The 18,701-nt window shown below is 42.7% G+C and overlaps 1 protein-coding gene across 3 annotated transcripts in view; it reads right to left on the bottom strand.

The window, feature by feature from the left end:
• TUT4 (terminal uridylyl transferase 4) overlaps positions 1–13,190 on the bottom strand; it is an 81,779-nt gene extending 68,589 nt beyond the window's left edge. For 2 of the 3 annotated variants that reach the window (XM_054037115.1, XM_054037117.1), the window contains exons 1-2: positions 13,098–13,190; positions 1,026–1,701 (exon numbers count right to left, since the gene is read on the bottom strand). In XM_054037115.1, coding sequence (XP_053893090.1) covers positions 1,026–1,587 — 562 coding nt within the window. In that variant the 5' untranslated portion in view covers positions 1,588–1,701; positions 13,098–13,190. The remainder of the gene's footprint in view (positions 1–1,025; positions 1,702–13,097) is intronic. The other variant, XM_054037116.1, reaches the window with a different exon arrangement.
• Between the last annotated feature and the right edge of the window lie 5,511 nt (positions 13,191–18,701).

The raw sequence follows: 18,701 nt of genomic DNA, 5'->3' as shown, positions 1-18,701 counted from the left end.
TTCCAAACTGGTTCTTTCTGCTAAATTTTAAGACAGTTAAAAACACATTAAATATTTTACTAATATTACTTTTCCACATCAGTAGTTGCTGTATTTACCACAGGGATGTAGTCTGACCACAAACAGAAGGGAAAGCAGTCTTCACAATAGCAAGTGGCAGGGCCGCCCAGAGGATTCAGGGGGCCTGGGGCAAAGCAATTTCAGGGGCCCCTCCCATTAAAAAAAGTTGCAATACTATAGAATACTATATTCTCATGGGGGCCCCTGTGGGGCCCGGGGCAAATTGCCCCAATTTCCCCCCCTCCCCCCCCGGGCGGCCCTGGCAAGTGGCTCATGAACCATTTCTATTAAAAGCCACACTTTGAAACAGTTTGAAAACTCCTGAACTAAGGGCTAGCTCAGAAGGAAATGAACTCTGAAGCATGTATTACATTCTGAAGCTGAAGGAGACTTAAATACGGAGGGTTCACAAGAGTGGCTGCTGGAAGTATCTAGACTGAAAAGAAGCCATCAGTCAAAGCACCTTCTGAAGACTTTTGCAGAACAAAAATAGCAAAGCAATCAGGTAAAAGGCAAGAGTGTGTGTCTTCTTGATGCTTACAGGGAAGTTTTCTTAAATTTGGAAGTAGTTGATTTTTGTCTGCACTTTTAAAATAGTATTACTAATAGGCCTCTAGGTAAGATAGCATGATATTTTGAAGATTTCTGTTTTAATATTTTCTAATTTCACAAAATAGCCTGAAATTGACACACAATCAGTTAAAATGTAGCTCTAAATAAATTTAAAATATTGCATAATCACTTTTAAACAACATAGAAAAGAAATTTAGTTAAATGCTATTCATCTGACCTTTATTCTCCAAGTAACAAAGGGTCTATTCACAGTACATTCTTTGTAACTGTGCTTGATGATTTTCTGTATGTAACTGAGAAGATATGCAAAGCAGAAATACTTCAGAGCCCATTTCAGATTGTTAACAATTTCTCGAGAAAACCTGAATGAAATAGTGTGCTTTAATACTTACTAAGGTCATCAGACTTGTGCTCCACTGTTCTTTGATTTGAAACTGTCTTACCAGAGTCACCAGTCTGATCCGTGCTTGTTTTTGACATATGAACTCCTGGTGGATTTTCCAATACCAATTTCCCTCTTTGTGTAGCTGGTAAGGTTTCTATACTGATTCCATTCCCAGAAATATGGGAGCTTGGAGAGTTTTCTCCTGTCTGCTGAACTTTTGTCTGTTTCAGGTTTTCTACTGTTGCTGGTAAATTAGATATTTTTTTTGCTTTGCCATGACTTCGATCCTGAAGGTTTGATCCCACATCTTTAGATCCAGGAATGCAACTATTTACTTTACATGATTTATTTTCTCCTGATTTTTCAGAACAAACATCATTTTGTTTACTCTTTTTGCTACTGCTCCCACTTGGAGAACTTCTCCCAACATCTTTTACAGATTTATCATTTCTATTGTGTTTATAATTCTGATTGTTTATAACTCTGACTGCTTTGCCTTCTTCACAGACAACACGGGTAGATTTTCTTGGGTCATGATTTCCATTTTTTGAACTCTTGGCCTCTTCCATTATAGTGAAGACCTGCTTCTTCTGTCACTTGAGACTGCTTGAAACGCAATTCTCCAGTAATATAATGTTGATTAAAATCCACTGTTTGGGCACGGGAAATTGGCTGATTGTCTGCTGGGGAAAAATAATAGTAAGCATTTAAAAATATGACAGGAACATTATCAAAACTCTAAGAAAATATGTATTAAACAGACCTCCCTCTAAGGAGTAAAAAAATGTATTGAATTGAATTATGATGAAAGAAAGAAGCACTTTCCAAAAATAGTTTTCAACAATAAAATTTATATTATTCTTAAAGTAAAATAAAGAAAGACTCAAGAGTATTTTCCTAATGGGGAAAGGAAGAGACAAAACAGCAGCAAGAAAACTCTCACACAGTTTTAAACTGTCACCAGGTCTGTTTTCTCTCTTTTCTACATTGTTGTTGTGGTGTTATATATTGAATATCTGTCATCAGATAACATCTCCTCTTCTTTTGGCTTTAGAAAAGCAGTAAGAATTAAGGAAAACTATAACTACAGTGAGGAAAATAAGTTAATTGAAATATTAAAAACACACAGACAAAATTACTCTAATAAAATGTATGACTAAAATCAGCCTCTGAGGAAAGCTAATTCAGTTCTATCAATTCAAGAAAAATATTTTTTTTCTAGCACTCAAATTGTTAAGAAGCATAGATTTGGCCCTCTATTTACTGTAGCGCCTGTATGCACAGAACCTTTGGTAATAAGCTTTTGGATATAAACTACTCAGACAAAATGTCATGACAAATATATTAATTTATATAATATGTTGCTTCCTCAACCACTAGAGTTGTCTAAATAGTCTATCTACCCTCAGAATAGCTAAACCCCTTTGAACCCTGATTCCTTGAGGAGGGCATCATCAGCACTCAATTCTGGGGTACAGGACTTATTTGTTTGACCTGGTTTTCAATTTAATTTAACAGTAAATGGGAAGACTGATAAGCAGTAGGATTTTCCGTTTGTTTGTAACTGATTGTGTTAATGTGAAGCAAGGAGATGGATTTGTGATAAGCACTAATACAAATGTCTACATAATTTTGGTACGATAAGTGTTGAGAATTGAGTGATCCATAATATGCAGGCAAAAGGACAATTAAATCTGTAACTCCAGCAATATGTGAATCTGAAATGTAAAGCTGACACTTTACCTACTATGACAGGTTTCAGAGTAGAAGCCGTGTTAGTCTGTATCCGCAAAAAGAACAGGAGTACTTGTGGCACCTTAGAGACTAACAAATTTATTAGAGCATAAGCTTTCGTGGACTACATCCGAAGAAGTGGGCTGTAGTCCACGAAAGCTTATGCTCTAATAAATTTGTTAGTCTCTAAGGTGCCACAAGTACTCCTGTTCTTTTTACCTACTATGTTACACGTTGTGGGTAGCAACCAGGGGAATTTATGGGTGCTTACTTAACTATCAAAAGAAGTACCATATTGTTCTATGGGGAAAAAAATATAAGACTGACTAAATCAGGGGTGGCCAGCCTGTGGCTCCGGAGCCACATGCAGCTCTTCAGAAGTTAATATGTGGCTCCTTGCATAGGCACCAACTCTGGGGCTGGAGCTGCAGGTGCCAACTTTCCAACGTGCCGAGGGGCGCTCACTGCTCAACCCCTGGCTCTGCCACAGGCCTTGCCCCTCACTCCACGCCTTCCCACGCCCTCACCTCACCTTACCATGCCCTCGCTCCTCCCCTTCCCCCCCAGAACCTCCTGCACGCCGGAGGTGTTGGGAGGGATGGGGATGCGCTGATCAGCAGGGCTGCGGGTGGGTGGGAGGCGCTGGGAGCGGGGGTGGGGGGCGGATGGAGGGCTGCTGACGTATTTCTGTGGCTCTTTGGCAATGTACACTGGTAAATTCTGGCTCCTTCTCAGGCTCAGGTTGGCCACCCCTGGACTAAATGGTATTTAAGTTCAAACCACTAGATTTTACTACATTGTAATTCATGCAAAACTTCATTAAAAAATTACAATGGAAGGAACAATCAGGTTAAAATTATATATTTGTAAAAACCAGATTTCCTTATATGTGTTATAAAACCTCAGATTATCTACACTAGGGTTACCATATTTCAGCAAGAAAAAAAGAGGACGGGAGGAGCCCCGCCCTAGCCCCGCCCCTGCCCCTCCCACTTCCCGCCCCCCCAGAACCCCCAACCCTCCCCCCGTTCCTTGTCCCCTGACTGCCCCCTCCTGGGACCCCTGCCCCTAACTGCCCCCCAGGACTCCACTCCCTATCTAAGCCTCCCTGCCTCTTGTCCCCTGACTGCCCCAACCCTTATCCACACCCCCACCCCCAGACAGACCCCTGGGACTCCCACGCCCCATCCAACCACTCCCCACCCCCTGACAGCCCCCCCCCCAGAACTCCCAACCCATCTAAACCCCTCTGCTCCCTGTCCCCTGACTGCTCCGATCCATCTCCCCACCCCTGCCACCTGACAGCCCCCCCCCAGAACTCCCAAACACTCCCCCCCTGCTCCTTGTCCCCTGACTGCCCCCTCCTGGGACCCCTGCTCCTAACTGCCCTCCAGAACCCCACCCCCTACCTAAGACTCCCTGTTCCTTGTCCCCTAACTGCCCCCTCCTAAGACCCCCCCCAACTGCCCCCCAGGACCCTACCCCCTACCTGCACCCTGAGTGCCCAAAACCTTCTCCACCCCCCCAAAAAGCCCCCCCCGTTTCTTGACTGCCTCCTCCAGAACCTTCCTGCCCCCTGACCTCCTTACCCTGCTGCTCAGAACAGAGTGTTGAGCTCTGTGCAGCCGAGCCGGACACGTGGCTGAGCTCCCCAGCACAACAAAACCCGGTCCCTGGCCCTGCACAACAAAACCCGGTCTGGCCCTGCACAGTGCTGCCGGACTGGGCTGCAAGGGAGCTGCCGGCTCAGAATGCAGGGCGGATCCGGCTCCTCTACAGCTGCTCCTAAGTCCAGCCCGGGACTTCCCTGCAGCCCTCCCAGCTGCTCGCTCTGCTAATCCCGGACATTGTGAGTGCTTTACAAATTCCCCCCGGACGCTATTTTTAGCACAAAAAGGAGGACATGTCCGGGTAAATCCGGACGAATGGTAACCCTAATCTACACTGAACATATAAAAGGCTAATGTACTATTAGTCACTTATGATATTTTACTTTCAGCATTTCTCTCAGCTTGAAAATAGACTAATCATTTTCACTTTCTGACTCATTAATTTGTATTTTTTGGCTAGCAAGCACTTCAGGAGAAGGTTTAAATTCCATACTAGAAACTGTTGGAAACCATGTATTTATATGACTGGTTTTATAAAACCTTACCTTAAAAAAAAAAAAATCAACAAACACTACCACACTGTATTTTGGGCCTACATCTATAAGGCATATACAATAGTTTTAATTTACTGTGTATTTTGCCTCTTCAAGAGCAAAGGGAAGAATAATAATTGTCCAATATTTCAGCTATAACTTTCTCCATAAACAGAATGCATACTATCACTGTTTTCAATTGTTTATGTTACAGCATATAGATTTTTAAAAAAATAAAATAAAAATAAAGTCAAAAATTGGTCTTGTCAAGTTAAGTTTCAATAGTCATCAACTTCAGTTTTACATAAAGCCATACAAAATGAACATAGAAATGACCTACAGATTATCAAATTCATTCCAATGCACAGGCAGAAAAGATTCTTTCAAATATACTGAACTGATATTACAACTACCAGCTATTAAAGTGTTATTACACTTCACTCTAACTCTAGCTCTTGGCCCAATGGCCAAAAAACCAAGACAGTAAATGTGATTCTCACTGGGCTTAGAATTAATACTTTTACATTCCCTCTCTCAAAATCTCTCTCTAGAGTGAGAGATATAAAATATTACACAGATAACTGTAAGCTATACTACCTCACAGGATTTTGTGGCTCTACACTGAATCTCAAGATGTTTGGGTATCATCAGAACCCAGTCACAATTTTCCTATGTTTCATCCATTTCACAGACCTGTCTCCATCATATATAACATATATTACACACCCTCTCTGCTGTCCTTTGGGTTTTAGTTGTTGTAATTTTGAACTCTGTAGGATTTTCTTTGAGATTTAATACTACTGGAAAAAATCCTTCAAGACATCGTCAGTCAGCTCTGTGTTGTTAGGGTGTGTTGTGGAATTAGAATACTAGAGTTGACAAAAGCAATCTATGTAGAGCTGACTTCAGTTCCTTTTCATAGTATATACAAAACTTCCAGCCACAGTGAGTTTAATGCAATTCCTATTGGCTCTCTCTCCCTTTTGGCTCACCTAATAGAATGGCTGCCTATGAAACACCAGAGTCCCATTTTGAGTCTTGGCTGAGACAATATGCAAGCAGCAAATCCAAACTGGCACTGGGAACCCTGCTAATATGCTAAATCTGTTCTAGTGTTTGACCACCAGTTGGCAGGCACAAAGCACTGCTATAACGACTAGTGAAAATGTTATATCTGTTAAATGGACAATGTCAGGTTAAAAAAATGTTCTATTTTTTAAAATTTCCTATGTTACAAATAAGACTTTAGATTAAAACTCAAATAATTTTAAAAATCTAAACTATTACTATTTATTTTGCATTTTTCTCATCCCGGACCATTAAAATAGACTAATCAGTTTCACTCTTATTTCTAGTCAGTTTCTGACTTTCATGCACCTGAAAAATACTTGAATTTATAGACTTTTTGATAGTGCTAAAAGCCATTGAAGTAAAGCTTGCATAGGCTGACTGAAATTAGAACCTGTAAATTATAGTACAACCTGAAAACACAAGGACAGTTAACAGCTATTAATATTGGTTACTGCTCGCAACACCAATACCAAAAATCAGAGATGTGAAGTTTAATTTGTATTCTAAACAACATAACTGAAGAGTGCTTATCAATACTGCAACAGCAGGATGTCAACAGCTCTGTGCTTTTACTAAAAATCAAGACTCATTTCTATCAATTGCCTTGCTTCTACATAAATAATAAAAAGTGTTTTTCCAAAATAATGATGTGGGCTTATCTATCTTTGCTTGACAGATATTGCAATTTGGGTTGTATATTTATCTTTAGAATGGAATAACAAGTCCACCATCATCATGTGAAACACTCAATGAAAACGTAAGCTTGCCTCTTTTTTCTCCTTTGTTCATAAAATTGCTGCTAAAGTAAAAAAAAAATAGCAGAAAAAGTTGAAAACAAGATAGCTACTAGCACTAGAGACACTGGCAGTAAGTCTGATCATATCTTAGTAGACCACTATTTATCAGGTTTTAATTTTTTAATTATTTTAAATCATTATTGTTAGTTGTGGGGACTGGATGGCTCAAGGGACTGATAATGGAGTAATTTCACCATTAGGTCACTGCCTCAAATCCAACACAGATAGTGATCAAAAGTCATTATTTTACATTAGCTAAAGGCTATTCAGTGACTAACATGAGCCAGTTTGGTGATCTAGGTCGAGTTCCTCAAAAACATGAGTCCACAGCTAAGTTGCCACTCAAATAGATTTTCTTGCAGTAGTTAGGAAAGAGGACAATAAAATATATCAATATTAAATTATATTAATCAAGATAACCATACATTTCCTTAGATTTCCTTCAGCTGGATTTTTTTCTGTCACCTTTAAAACACCTCGACCCTCATAGCACAAGAACTTGAATGCTATAATAATATTACATATTGACAGAGAGAATATAATCAAAATTAAGTTCATTACAGCCAAAGTACAGCAGTGTTTTATCTCTGAGACAATTATAAGAGAAAACAAATGGGCAGTCCTTAAGACTTGGGTATTTTCAAGGCTGTACAAAGGTGAATATTTCAGAGGCCAAATTTAGTCCTGGGCTAAGCAAGTACAACTCCATTGTTGTCAGAGATCCATTTAATGGTGCCAGACTTGAATTTGGTCCTTCTTGTACAAATTATTACAGGAATTTCATTTGCTGCACTGCTGTAACACTTACTCAAGAGTACTTAGATTTTCTAACTACAGCGTAAATTGAATAATATAACTTTAAAAAATCATATAAAACAAATTCTTTAAAAGATACTTCCTTACATTACTATAATTGACAGACTATATAAAATCTAATTTACTTTTCTCCATTTTTATAATTCATTTGGCTTACACAATGAAAGAACTAGACATTTTCACTTTTGTTTCTTGACAGCTTGTAAGTTTCACTTCCTGGCTCTCGGCCGTCCGTAATAGCAAATATAGTCTTTAAACTGCAGAGAAATGTTTAATCCAAACAGTATGAAAAGCTCTTTTTATTGATTTATTACATTTTTAGCATTTTGTAAAATCTTTCACCCCACCCAAAAAAAAAAAAGTTAAATTTTGCACTTAAACTACCTTTAACTATCCTTTTAAAACTTTACATTTTGTATCTGATTTTGTTGTACCAACATACTTGGGGAGGGGTTGGGGGGATTAAATGGACTTGGTGCCCAGACTGTATATGGCTTGGTCCACACTTGTGCCTGGGTGCCTATACAAACCATTCAAACTTCTATCATACTTTATGACAACACTCAAAGTATTTCTTATCATACAGTTGAGAGCAGTTAAATCTCCATTCATATAATTAGATCTGGATTAGGTTATGAAACCAAAATTAAGGAGATTTAAAATTCAAAGAGGCACGGTCAGTGGCTACTGGTGACTGCAGCTCTTTAGATTTAAGGATCCACCACCAATAAACCCAGGACATAGGTATTTTTTAGTTAATGAATGTAAATGCTGAGGGACAACACATTATAGTACTGTTTCTATGAGAAAGACCAATATTTAAGAACTAACAAGAACCCTACTCCAATCAAACAGGAAGAGCAGAAGGAGAATGTAATGTGCATAATGTGTAAGATTTGTCATTACAACAAATCCAGTAAGAAGTTATGATTTTAACAGTGTTACAACCCTAACTCTGAGGGCAAATAGTTTTGGCAGTATTGTTCCAAGTTCAGACTTTGATAGAAAATATTCCATGCAAAGTTTCAGCATGGATCAAATGCTTTATACCTGCATTATACAGCTGCCTATTGGCACTGGCTTGATGTAAATAAAACAATTTTGTTTGATGCCAAATTTAGCAGTTAGATGTGGTACAAGCATTAAGATTGTTTCCTTAAATCTCTAAAGCATACAGGACAGTCATCATTTACAAGATATGCTTACTACAAGTTATTTCTATTTGCAAAGATATACTTTTTCTGAGTTGTCATTTTTCAGACTGGGTAAAGAAGAACAAGTCAGAGAGAGAGAGAGGGGTGTGGTCTCAGCACAGGACCAACAGCCACAGACTCCTAAATTCTAATTCCTGCATTGATAATTCTCACTGCAGCTGGGCAAGTCACAATCTCTCTCTCAGTTTCACCACCTGTAAAATGAAGCTAAAAATATGTCCCTATCATAGGGGGGTGTTGTGACCATTAGTTACAGTTCTTCTTGCTATGGTATTGTGCAGATGGAAAAACACTATGAGCACGATCCAGAGCCCATTAAAATCACTGGACCCACTGACTTTGGATCAGGCCCTGTAAGTGCTATGTATTATTGTTTTTTCCTTTAAATGGAGATATCCCATCTCCTAGAACTGGAAGGGACCTTGAAAGGTCATTGAGTCCAGCCCCCTGCCTTCACTAGCAGGACCAAGTACTGATTTTGCCCCAGATCCCCAAGTGGCCCCCTCAAGGATTAAACTCACAACCCTGGGTTTAGCAAGCCAATGCTCAAACCATTGAGCTATCCCTCCCCCCACTGGCATTATTACATTATTATTGTAATAATGCCAGTAAAATATGTATGTATTTTATAAGTTTCAGGAATGCATTCTACCACACCATTTAAACAGGACAGCACTTTGTCTTCAAAGCACTCCACAAACTACGTATTACTTTAGAATTAACTGTAAGCAGTTGACATGTTTTTGGCATAGGAATCTGTATGGTAGAAAAGCTGTGGCGAGAATACATTAAAACACTTTGGTATACAGACCAAGCCTTGGCAGTCTGCAAACAAACTATTGATAGCAGTCTCACAAACCAACACTTATTTTAGTAAAGAAATAAATTCTGAAGCTACTTAGCACTGCCAATTTTATATTTTAAAAAGTTTTTATAAAAGGCTTTTACCTCAGCCTTGCTTCACAATGGTTGCATTTAGGAATATCAGCTATTATTGTCAGCCTCACTGTAACAGAAAAAGATAGCTGATGTCATAATGGAAATTGATTGAATTTCGTCTGCAGACAAAATTAGTTCAAGTATAGGTTTGTTGTAACATCATAGCCAAAGGGGGCTAATTAGAAACAATGTACTGTATATACAATTGCACATGTGTGATTCTGAATAAAAAAACTGGGTTTACTTGCAGGATCATTAAAGTCAAAGGACAGTCTACAATAACTTCATAAATTATAATTTGCGGGGAGGGATAGCTCAGTGGTTTGAGCATTGGCCTACTAAACCCAGGGTTGTGAGTTCAATTCTTGAGGGGGCCACTTAGGGATCTGGGGCAAAATCAGTACTTGGTCCTGCTAGAGAAGGCAGGGGGCTGGACTCAATGACCTTTCCAGCTCTAGGAGATAGGATATCTCCATTTATTTTATTTATAATACTGCAAAGTTCAAGAGAAAATTATTGAATTATCCACAAATTAAACACAATTTGTGACTATCACCAACTCATAGTTTAGATTGCATCAGTACATTGACTGGTAATGTGTATAAAGAAGTATAAATATTGAGTAATACATTAGACTTTGATCCTGCAACTGGGTTCATATGAGGCAGTGGCATGATCAGGACTTTAATTTGTGTGTGGTTAGTAATTTATGCTAAACTCTTCTACAGTTCATTCAGTGGGACAGGGACAATGATAATAGAGAAACTTTGAAATTTAGAAAAGAATACCAAAGACCAATACTCCAATACCTAGAAAACATTAGGATCTACTCACAGCTGTACAAGTTTTTGCACTGGCTTATAAAAAGAACACCGTGTCTACAAGAAGCAAAATTATTATTCTACAGGCAGAGCCACAACAGAGTAGAGGAAGTCCAGCTCATAAGAGGCAATGGCTGGAGGTGTTTTGCTTTCAGGGGTGTTGGAGGGAAATGTGCTCATTGGCAAATTGTGCCCCCACTCCCCCTTTTGAAACTCTTCCCAAAACAGATCTCCATGCATTCTTCTCTGCATCAGTAGAACAAGTCTACCACAGCCTTGTCCCCTGACTATCCAGATACCCCTTGTGAGTAATTCAGTACTGCAGGCACCTTCCTTCCATGTGTTTGTTTACAGAGTGCAGACAACACGGCTGGTTCCTATGGAGGTCTTGGAGGTATACCATGTGGAGAAAGGGACTCCCTGTTCCCACTCCTCCTACCTGCACAGGGCAGACATAATTTCACCCAAAAAATCACCTTTAAAGGGGGACTTGCGTACTGTGGTAGGTTTGGCAGAACTATTACATAAAAAGCAATTACTTTGCAGGAGGTGGAATTGCTGATATGTTTGGATAAGAGCTCTCTTCCTCCAAACTTAGCTTCTTCTGGCAGATGCTGCAATTAAGTCATACTTCTGTGGCTGAGTGGGTCACCCCTCATCATGGAAATAATGTTATAACCATTTAGGGCTGGATTATCAAAAGCACCTACGTGAGTTACGAGCACAAGTCTCACTGAAAATCAGAAATATTATGACTTCTCAGTAGATTCAAACAGAAGGGAGGAATCCTGGATCTAATGCATATTGTCCAGGAAACCAAATCAGCAGGAAGTAGTGAGAGACAGCACAAGCAAGGTTATTAAATCCGTGTTTAAATATAATTTAATATTGTACCTTGTATCACAGTCCCTCTCTAATGATTAACTCAATATTTCAGAAAATAAGTCTACAACTGCCTGTTTTGCTTTATCTTCAGTGTTTACTGCTACTTTTTGAGACATCTTTAAAAGAAGGTTCAAAGTAACCTGACATTTTCAGCCAATTGACAAATCCTCTACATATGGCAAAAGCATGTATTCATTCAGCTGCATTTGTACCTATTTTAAGCCAACATAAGGGCAGGATAAGAGTAGCTAAAGTGATCCCTGTGTACAGTTTGCAAGCAATATTGGGATCTTTTAGGATGGATGACTATATACTCTAGGAAAGAAAGATCCCTTCCACTCCATTACCCCCAAAACTTTAGTATATGATTTAGAAACAGCTAGTAAGGTTGTAAGAACCATATAAGTAGCACCGGAGTGCAGTAACTGTCACTAAAATTCCTAGGATATTAGAGAATACAAGGGGAAATCCTAAACTGATTAAAATACAATGCAACTGGCTAAACAGAAAGCAGGGAATTATGCCAGTTTACAAACCACATAAAGCCTACCCCCAACAGTTTATCTTCTAAATGTAACATTAAAATAATGAATTACCATGGAGGTTAAAAATCAAGAAAGCTCTGTCTTGATGGGCAGTGTGTTTTTCAACTGAGTTAGTTTAACACAACTAAAAAGTCATGTTAAGATGCAGGCTAATAAGTTTGAAGTTGCATTCATTGGCTGGGTTACAGTCTAGTGGGGGAACCCAGACTGCAACATGGCCAGCTAACACAGCTTCAAACAGGTTAGCTTGCCTCTTAACAAGGCTATTCTGTCATGCTAAGTAAACACGACTGAAACACACACCCTTTTTACCTGTCAAGATATACCCAAGGAAGAATGGCCAATGGGAGGGGGGAGGGATTCTTCTTAGGCAATGTGAAACATGAATAATTCTGTTACTTCTCAAACATACATTTAGATCAAGTAAGGAGGAAAACAATCACTTGAACAGGATATGAAAACATATCTGTAAAAGAGTAATGTATTAATAAACATGAAGCATAGCACCCTGGCTATAGCCAAGGATCAGGAGCTGGGAGATTTTTTTGCATTGGGGATCTGACATGGACTTCCTGTGTGACCTTGGGCAAGTCGCTTCACCTCAGCATCCCCAGCTGTAGAATGGGGCTACCGGTCTCCTCTGGCCAGACATTGCCCTTCTTGGATGGAGGGGACGGGGGAAAGGCAGAGCACTGCTAAGGCTGTGTACCTGTCATCCCTCCCACCCAAGGGCCTCCCCAGCAGGCCCGCCCCAGACTCCCACCCCCAGGGACTATTTAGCGCCCGCACCTGCCCCCTCCATAGGGATTTACACCCTCCCCCGCAGAGCAGAGAGGCCAGAAGCAGGGAGAGAAACTGCGGAGCCTCCCCAGCGGGAGCAGCAGCGGTGGGCAGGGCGGGTCCTACCACAGGCGGGCACCGGGAGCAGAGCGGCGAAGGGAACGTGCCAGGTAAGCGGGAGCCCCCGCGGGGAGAGGCGGGGAAGGCCTGAGGGGGTCCCCAGGAGCCGCCGCCCCCAGCAGAGGGGGGAGCCCAGAAGCAGGGAGGGGAGCAGCGGCCGCCTCTCCAGGCCTCGGGGCTCCCAGGAGCCTCCCCTACGCCCCGAGCCCGGTACCTGGCTGCTGCCCTAGGGGCGCTGAGGCTGCGCCCCCCCCATGCCCGGCTCTGGAGGCCCCGATACGAGCGGCTCAATCTGGCCCGGCCGCCATGTCAGCCGCGCCGCGCACTGCATTGTGGGGGGGAGGGGCTCACACCTCCGCCTGCCCGGAGGGAGGGGGATGGCGGCACCTCCAACCCCTCCCCCCCCCCGTCCCGGGGGGCTCGAGGCGGGGCAGACCCTGACCCCCCACTGCAGGGGAAAGGGGGCGTGGCTGACCCGTAGAGAAACCTTTGGCCCCCGCCCCCCCGGGATTTAAAGGGCCGACGGGGGGGTCTGATGGGGCCCCTGTCAATGCAGCCCCGAGGCGGCTCCTCTCCTGGCCTCGCACCCCCACTCCCCAACCAAGGACAGGTGGCTCCGAGCTTGCCGTGTCGAGGCAGCCGGCTGCGGGGTTTGTCCGGTGCCGATGAGCCCTTTGCCAAGCGAGGCCTGCTGGGACCCAGCCCTCCTGCTCTGCCTTAGGCCCTGGTGCCCGCCATCACAAAACTGCTCTGGCCTCCACCTGCCCTTAGCCTCTCTCCAGCTGGGGACTGGGTCTGGGCCCCTACAGCCTGGCGGCCGCTTCCCAACCCACAAGGGCATAACTGGCTTGTGGGGCTCGCCCTTGGCATTGCACTGAGGGAAGCGGGCAGATGCTTAGGTAGCTCAAAATCTCTTGGTGAACCAGCGCTGGCTGCCCCTCATGAGCAGCAGGCAATTATGGCATTGACACCGAGGCCTCTCTAGAAAAAGGAGAATTAAGGATTAATGTAGCGCCATTCAAGAAATTCAGAAGAAGCTCTTGAAAATAGAATACACAGAAAGAAGATATTTATACATACAGAGAACATGAAAAGGTGGAAGTAGCCATACCAACTGTAAGAGGCCAATCAACTGAGATGAGCTATCATCAGCAGGAGAAAAAAACCCTTTACTTCCACCTTTTCATATTCTCTGTATGTATAAATATCTTCTTTCTGTGTGTTCCACTCTATGCATTCGATGAAGTGGGCTGTAGCCCACAAAAGCTTATGCTCAAATAAATTTGTTAGTCTCTAAGGTGCCACAAGTACTCCTGTTCTTTTTGCAGATACAGACTAACACGGCTGCTACTCTGAAACTTGAAAATAGTGTATGCTGCTGGTAGAAGAAATAACACGTTGCTTTAGACTTTATGTGTAAGTAAATAACTGCACTAACTTTATTTAATGTTACACACACTCGCAAGACTTGCTCTTGACAAGATGCAAAAAAAATATATTGTAAAAACAGCATGATCCTTACAAGCTAATCTGCTCCTTCCTGGTTCAGTTGAGATTTGCAATTCAAAAAGAGTGAGGATTGTTGCCCAGGTAAGAGGCCAAGAACATGTGAAATTATCTCTGTAGATCAGCCTAGGCTTTTCTGTGAGTCAGTTCCCAAACCCAGATTTGAACCTATCACTTAAAGTATAATCTGTTTTACCATTGTACATTTTATTTGTCAATATCCTGTAACTTCCCCAGAAAGAAATCGATCCTCCTTTAATTTGGCTTGTTACTGTACATATCATTTTACAGGACACCGGGGAGGAGGAAAAGCGTGTGCAGGAGATCAAAGGCATGGAGACAGAGAGGCAAACAAGAAAGGTGGAGTCTTAACCCTGTTAAAGCCTTTACACATTTAAACATTTAACGTGCTTAAAGTTTTCATTGTGGATAAAAGACTTCCACTGTATTCCCCTCCACCATCCATTATCCTCCTCAGTGCCATGGATCTTTTTTCTCTCCCTACCCCAAAACTTCTTATGGACTCAAAGTCTCTAATAGGGGAGCCCTACTTTGGTGGGCCTCTTGAGAGCTATCAGAATGTATAGATTCTTGACCTGATTTTCATTTACATTAAGGCTGCTTTACACCACATTGGCAGAGTAAACGGGCCTTAAATTGGCATTTTAAGGTCTCTACACTGCCAGGGCAGAACATTATTCTGATTCATGCAGTGTAAAATTGATATAATAATATTTAATTTTATTCTGACAGAGTTCTACAAAAGAAGGAAATTTCCCCACCAAAAAGAAACCTCTTAAAAATGTTAATGTTGCATGTGTGTTTCAATGGAGTCCTACTAACAGCTAAAAATGTTACTTTCTTTACAGAAATTTTACACCTTTAAAAAAAAAAAAGTTTAAATGTAAGAAGTCTGGAAATGACCAGTTAAATGCAAATCTCCCAACCTTCAAACAAGCTTGTGGGTGATGTCATTAGATGTTTGACTGCATGTGTGTGCGGTTTTTTTGAGTGCTGTCCCAGCTCTGCACAAATAGTTGGCACAGCAGACCTTAATCAAACTGCCCAATAACCACAGCGAAGGAACTTGATCAGGTTTATTGTTAATGAAGCACGGTCCTAATGCCCTGGCTCAATGGTTACAGGTACACTAATACATGTATGCCCGTTGCCTAGGACCTCTTAGCAATGTGAGGGTTTTGGTTTTTTTTTCTCCCCAATATCAGCTGTTTTCTTGCCAGATTCTGTGAGCAGGGCCTTCCTCTTGCTCACAACCTGATTTTGCTTTTTGTCAGCAAAACTTTGACCACTACTTTAGATCAGGCCTCTGATACAAGGGCTTATGTCTCAGGCTCTCTTCCTACTACAGGTGAAATAAGTGATCAACATGTGTGAGAAATTACATAAAAATGTGGAACACCTTTATTTTGTTGCACATGCTATAATTGACAAATTATAACTAACTTTTTTTAAGGCTATATTCTCACTCAATTAAATAAACCAGTTGATTTTTTTTATTTTTTTTTTAAAGAGAGTTTATAAAAACAAAAAGCAGAAAAACCAAATGTGCAACCAAAAAGACCTTTACATGGGCTATCAGTAAAGTCTGAATGCTAGATCTTCAGATTCCCAGCAGAAACCATGACTATTTGCATGAAGGGCTAACTGTTGTCCTCTATATGGACCAGTCACCAAAGGGGAACTTGGCATACTTTGCTATTGGGTTACACAACTATTTGCCCGATATCACTAGAATTTTTAAGATCAGGAATCTTCAGATCAGTGCCTCACTCTGGAAGAGGCTATGATCTGGTGGTTAAGGCAGTGGTGTATGGTCTAGTGGTTACAGACAACATATTAAGGATAAGAAATTTCACTTTTTTGTTTCTTTTGTACTGAAAGTCTGTGACAAAATAGATAAGGTTATATTTGCCATAGGATACTCCTGGGGGGGAGGGGGGGAGGGATTCTGCATGACTGCTTGTCTGCAGAAAATGCCCCCCTGCAGAACTTCTGTGCTTCCCTGCAGAAAACGGCAGGGAGGCCCTGTGGGGGAGGGAGGGGGGGCAGCGACGATCAACCATGGGCACAGTTTTGGGGGGGGGGGAGGATTGTCCTCCTCCAAACAGAGGCGAGGCATGGGGTGGGGCACACAGAGTTACCTGTCACTCCCTCCCCCCATCATTTCTGCAAGCGCAGAGCTGCCTAGCTGAAGGAGGCTGTCTGGGCTCCCACTGACTCTGCAGTTGAACGCGGTCTCCTGGGTCCTAGTGCCAGTCGGGCTCCCCTTCTGTGTGCTGGAAGCCTTCCTGTTTTCTGTGCAAGTGAGTGCCCGTGGTGGGGCTGGGGAGGGGAGAAGAGGCAGGTGGGGGAGTGGAATATGAGAGGGAGGGGAGGGAATGGAGAAGAAAAGGGGATAGGGGAATCATGGGGGGGGGGAAGCGGAAGCCCAGCATGCAGTGTCCTCTCTGCATCAGCTGGGGCACCCCCATTAAGCAGGTCCATCGAACCTTCACCCTGACAAGGCTTACCCCCCTACACCTTGACCCCTCTGAGCCCCCCTACACAGACCCCCACCCCACTGATCCCCAAATAGCTGTACCTGGACCTCCACCCCATCAAGCCCCAGTTCCCCAGCACCTGGAACCTCCACTGAGCCCCGCCGCTCAGACCCCCGCTCCACGCCCCTGGCACCTGGATGCCCCACTGAGCCCTAACCACCTTCACCCCCTGCAGAGACCCATTGCCCCTGCACTCAGAACCCCCCAACAAGCCCCTGTGCATCCAGATCTCCCACTGAGCCACCCGCACCCAGACTGCCCCACACAGAAACCTCTCACCCCACACCTAGACCCCCCACACACACACACTAAGCCCCTCCACACTTGGATCCTACGGAGCTGAGCCTGCCCACCCATGCTTGGTGCACATGGCCCAGAGGAGCAGGACGCCTGGGTGTTTCCGGGGGAGGCCCAGCCCTTGGACTGTGGCAGTCAAATGCAGCCTCACTGCCGAGTCCCTGTACCAGGCGATGTGGGGGCTTCAGGGTGATCTCCCAGTTGCCTGTGCTCCCTGCTGCCATGCTGGAGTCACTTTTCTTTATTGACAAAATTTGCAGAATTTTAAAATGTGTGCTTAATTTTTTGGCACAGAATTCCCTCTGGAGTAATAGGAGAGACCTGGGTTCCATTCCCAGCTATCCTGAAATGACTGTATGAAACCTCTCAGTTAACTTACTTGTAAAACAGGGGAATGATACCTGAGTGCTTTTTATGGCAGGAGCCTTTGCTCAATAATAAAAGATCACAAGTGCATAGAAATATAACAGTAGTCGGTAGGGGGGAGATCAGAACTCCCGGCTCCCAACTCAGTGCATCTTTCCCTAGGCTGCTTGGGGGCGGATTTTTCTTCTCTCACTCATCTGTGGGACATAGCTCAGTTTGGTGGGAAGTAGAACAGGCAGTGTGATTTAGCAAAGATGTGGAACATCCCACAAAACATAGTAAACAAATTTTTCAGCTGGTTCTCCATTGCCATATAATCCTGCCCCACTCACCTATTTACATTACCTATCCAAACTTAATGTAGACCCCTAACATTTGCAAAACTATATGCAAAAGTGAAAACAAATTACTAGATTACAAAATTTAATTTCCTCTTCAAGGGATCAATTTCCAATATACTATACATATGCTACTACCTTACTCACTATAAAACACTACATGTTATTTCCCCCTTTGCCAAAGAGTAGCTGAATTCCTGACATAGCAAGTCAGTTTCCCTTGTGGAGCAGAAATTGGTGATATGGAGTCAGGTATTTGTTGGGTGTAATTTATTTACAAATACACAAGTCCAGTTCCTTCAAACAAGTGTAAGCGGGGGAATGGTCCTGCTATTGTGGGGAACTTTCCTGGCTTCTGTACTACCCCAGTGAAGTGGGCTAGAGAAAGGATCTGAGTTCTTGCTCCCACTTCCTTTACCCAGAGACCTCCCTGCCCTCGAGGACTCCCCTTCCACTCTCCTGTCTGGCAGAGTCCTCATAACCCCAACAAGGCTGGGCCCAGGATTCTTGGGGGGCTCAACTCCCAACCCTGCTGTGGTCACCTAGGACAGGGGCTAGGGTGTCCCCACTCCGGGGTACTCTCTCTGCACTGGGCGCCTCCCTGACCCACTGATCATTTCATACAATTTAAAGCAAATACAAGTTGTTTAATTAACAATTAATTTAAAGGAAAAATGGGAAAGGTTAAAGGAAAACACATCACCCTGCTCTGTGGCAGGGAACATCACAAACAGTGTCTCTGGACATCAG

Source organism: Malaclemys terrapin, chromosome 8 (assembly GCF_027887155.1).
Source record: "Malaclemys terrapin pileata isolate rMalTer1 chromosome 8, rMalTer1.hap1, whole genome shotgun sequence".
Classification (NCBI taxonomy): domain Eukaryota; kingdom Metazoa; phylum Chordata; order Testudines; family Emydidae; genus Malaclemys; species Malaclemys terrapin.
The sequence above is the reverse complement of the archived record's forward strand: the minus strand, read 5'-3'. Positions and strand labels throughout refer to the sequence as shown.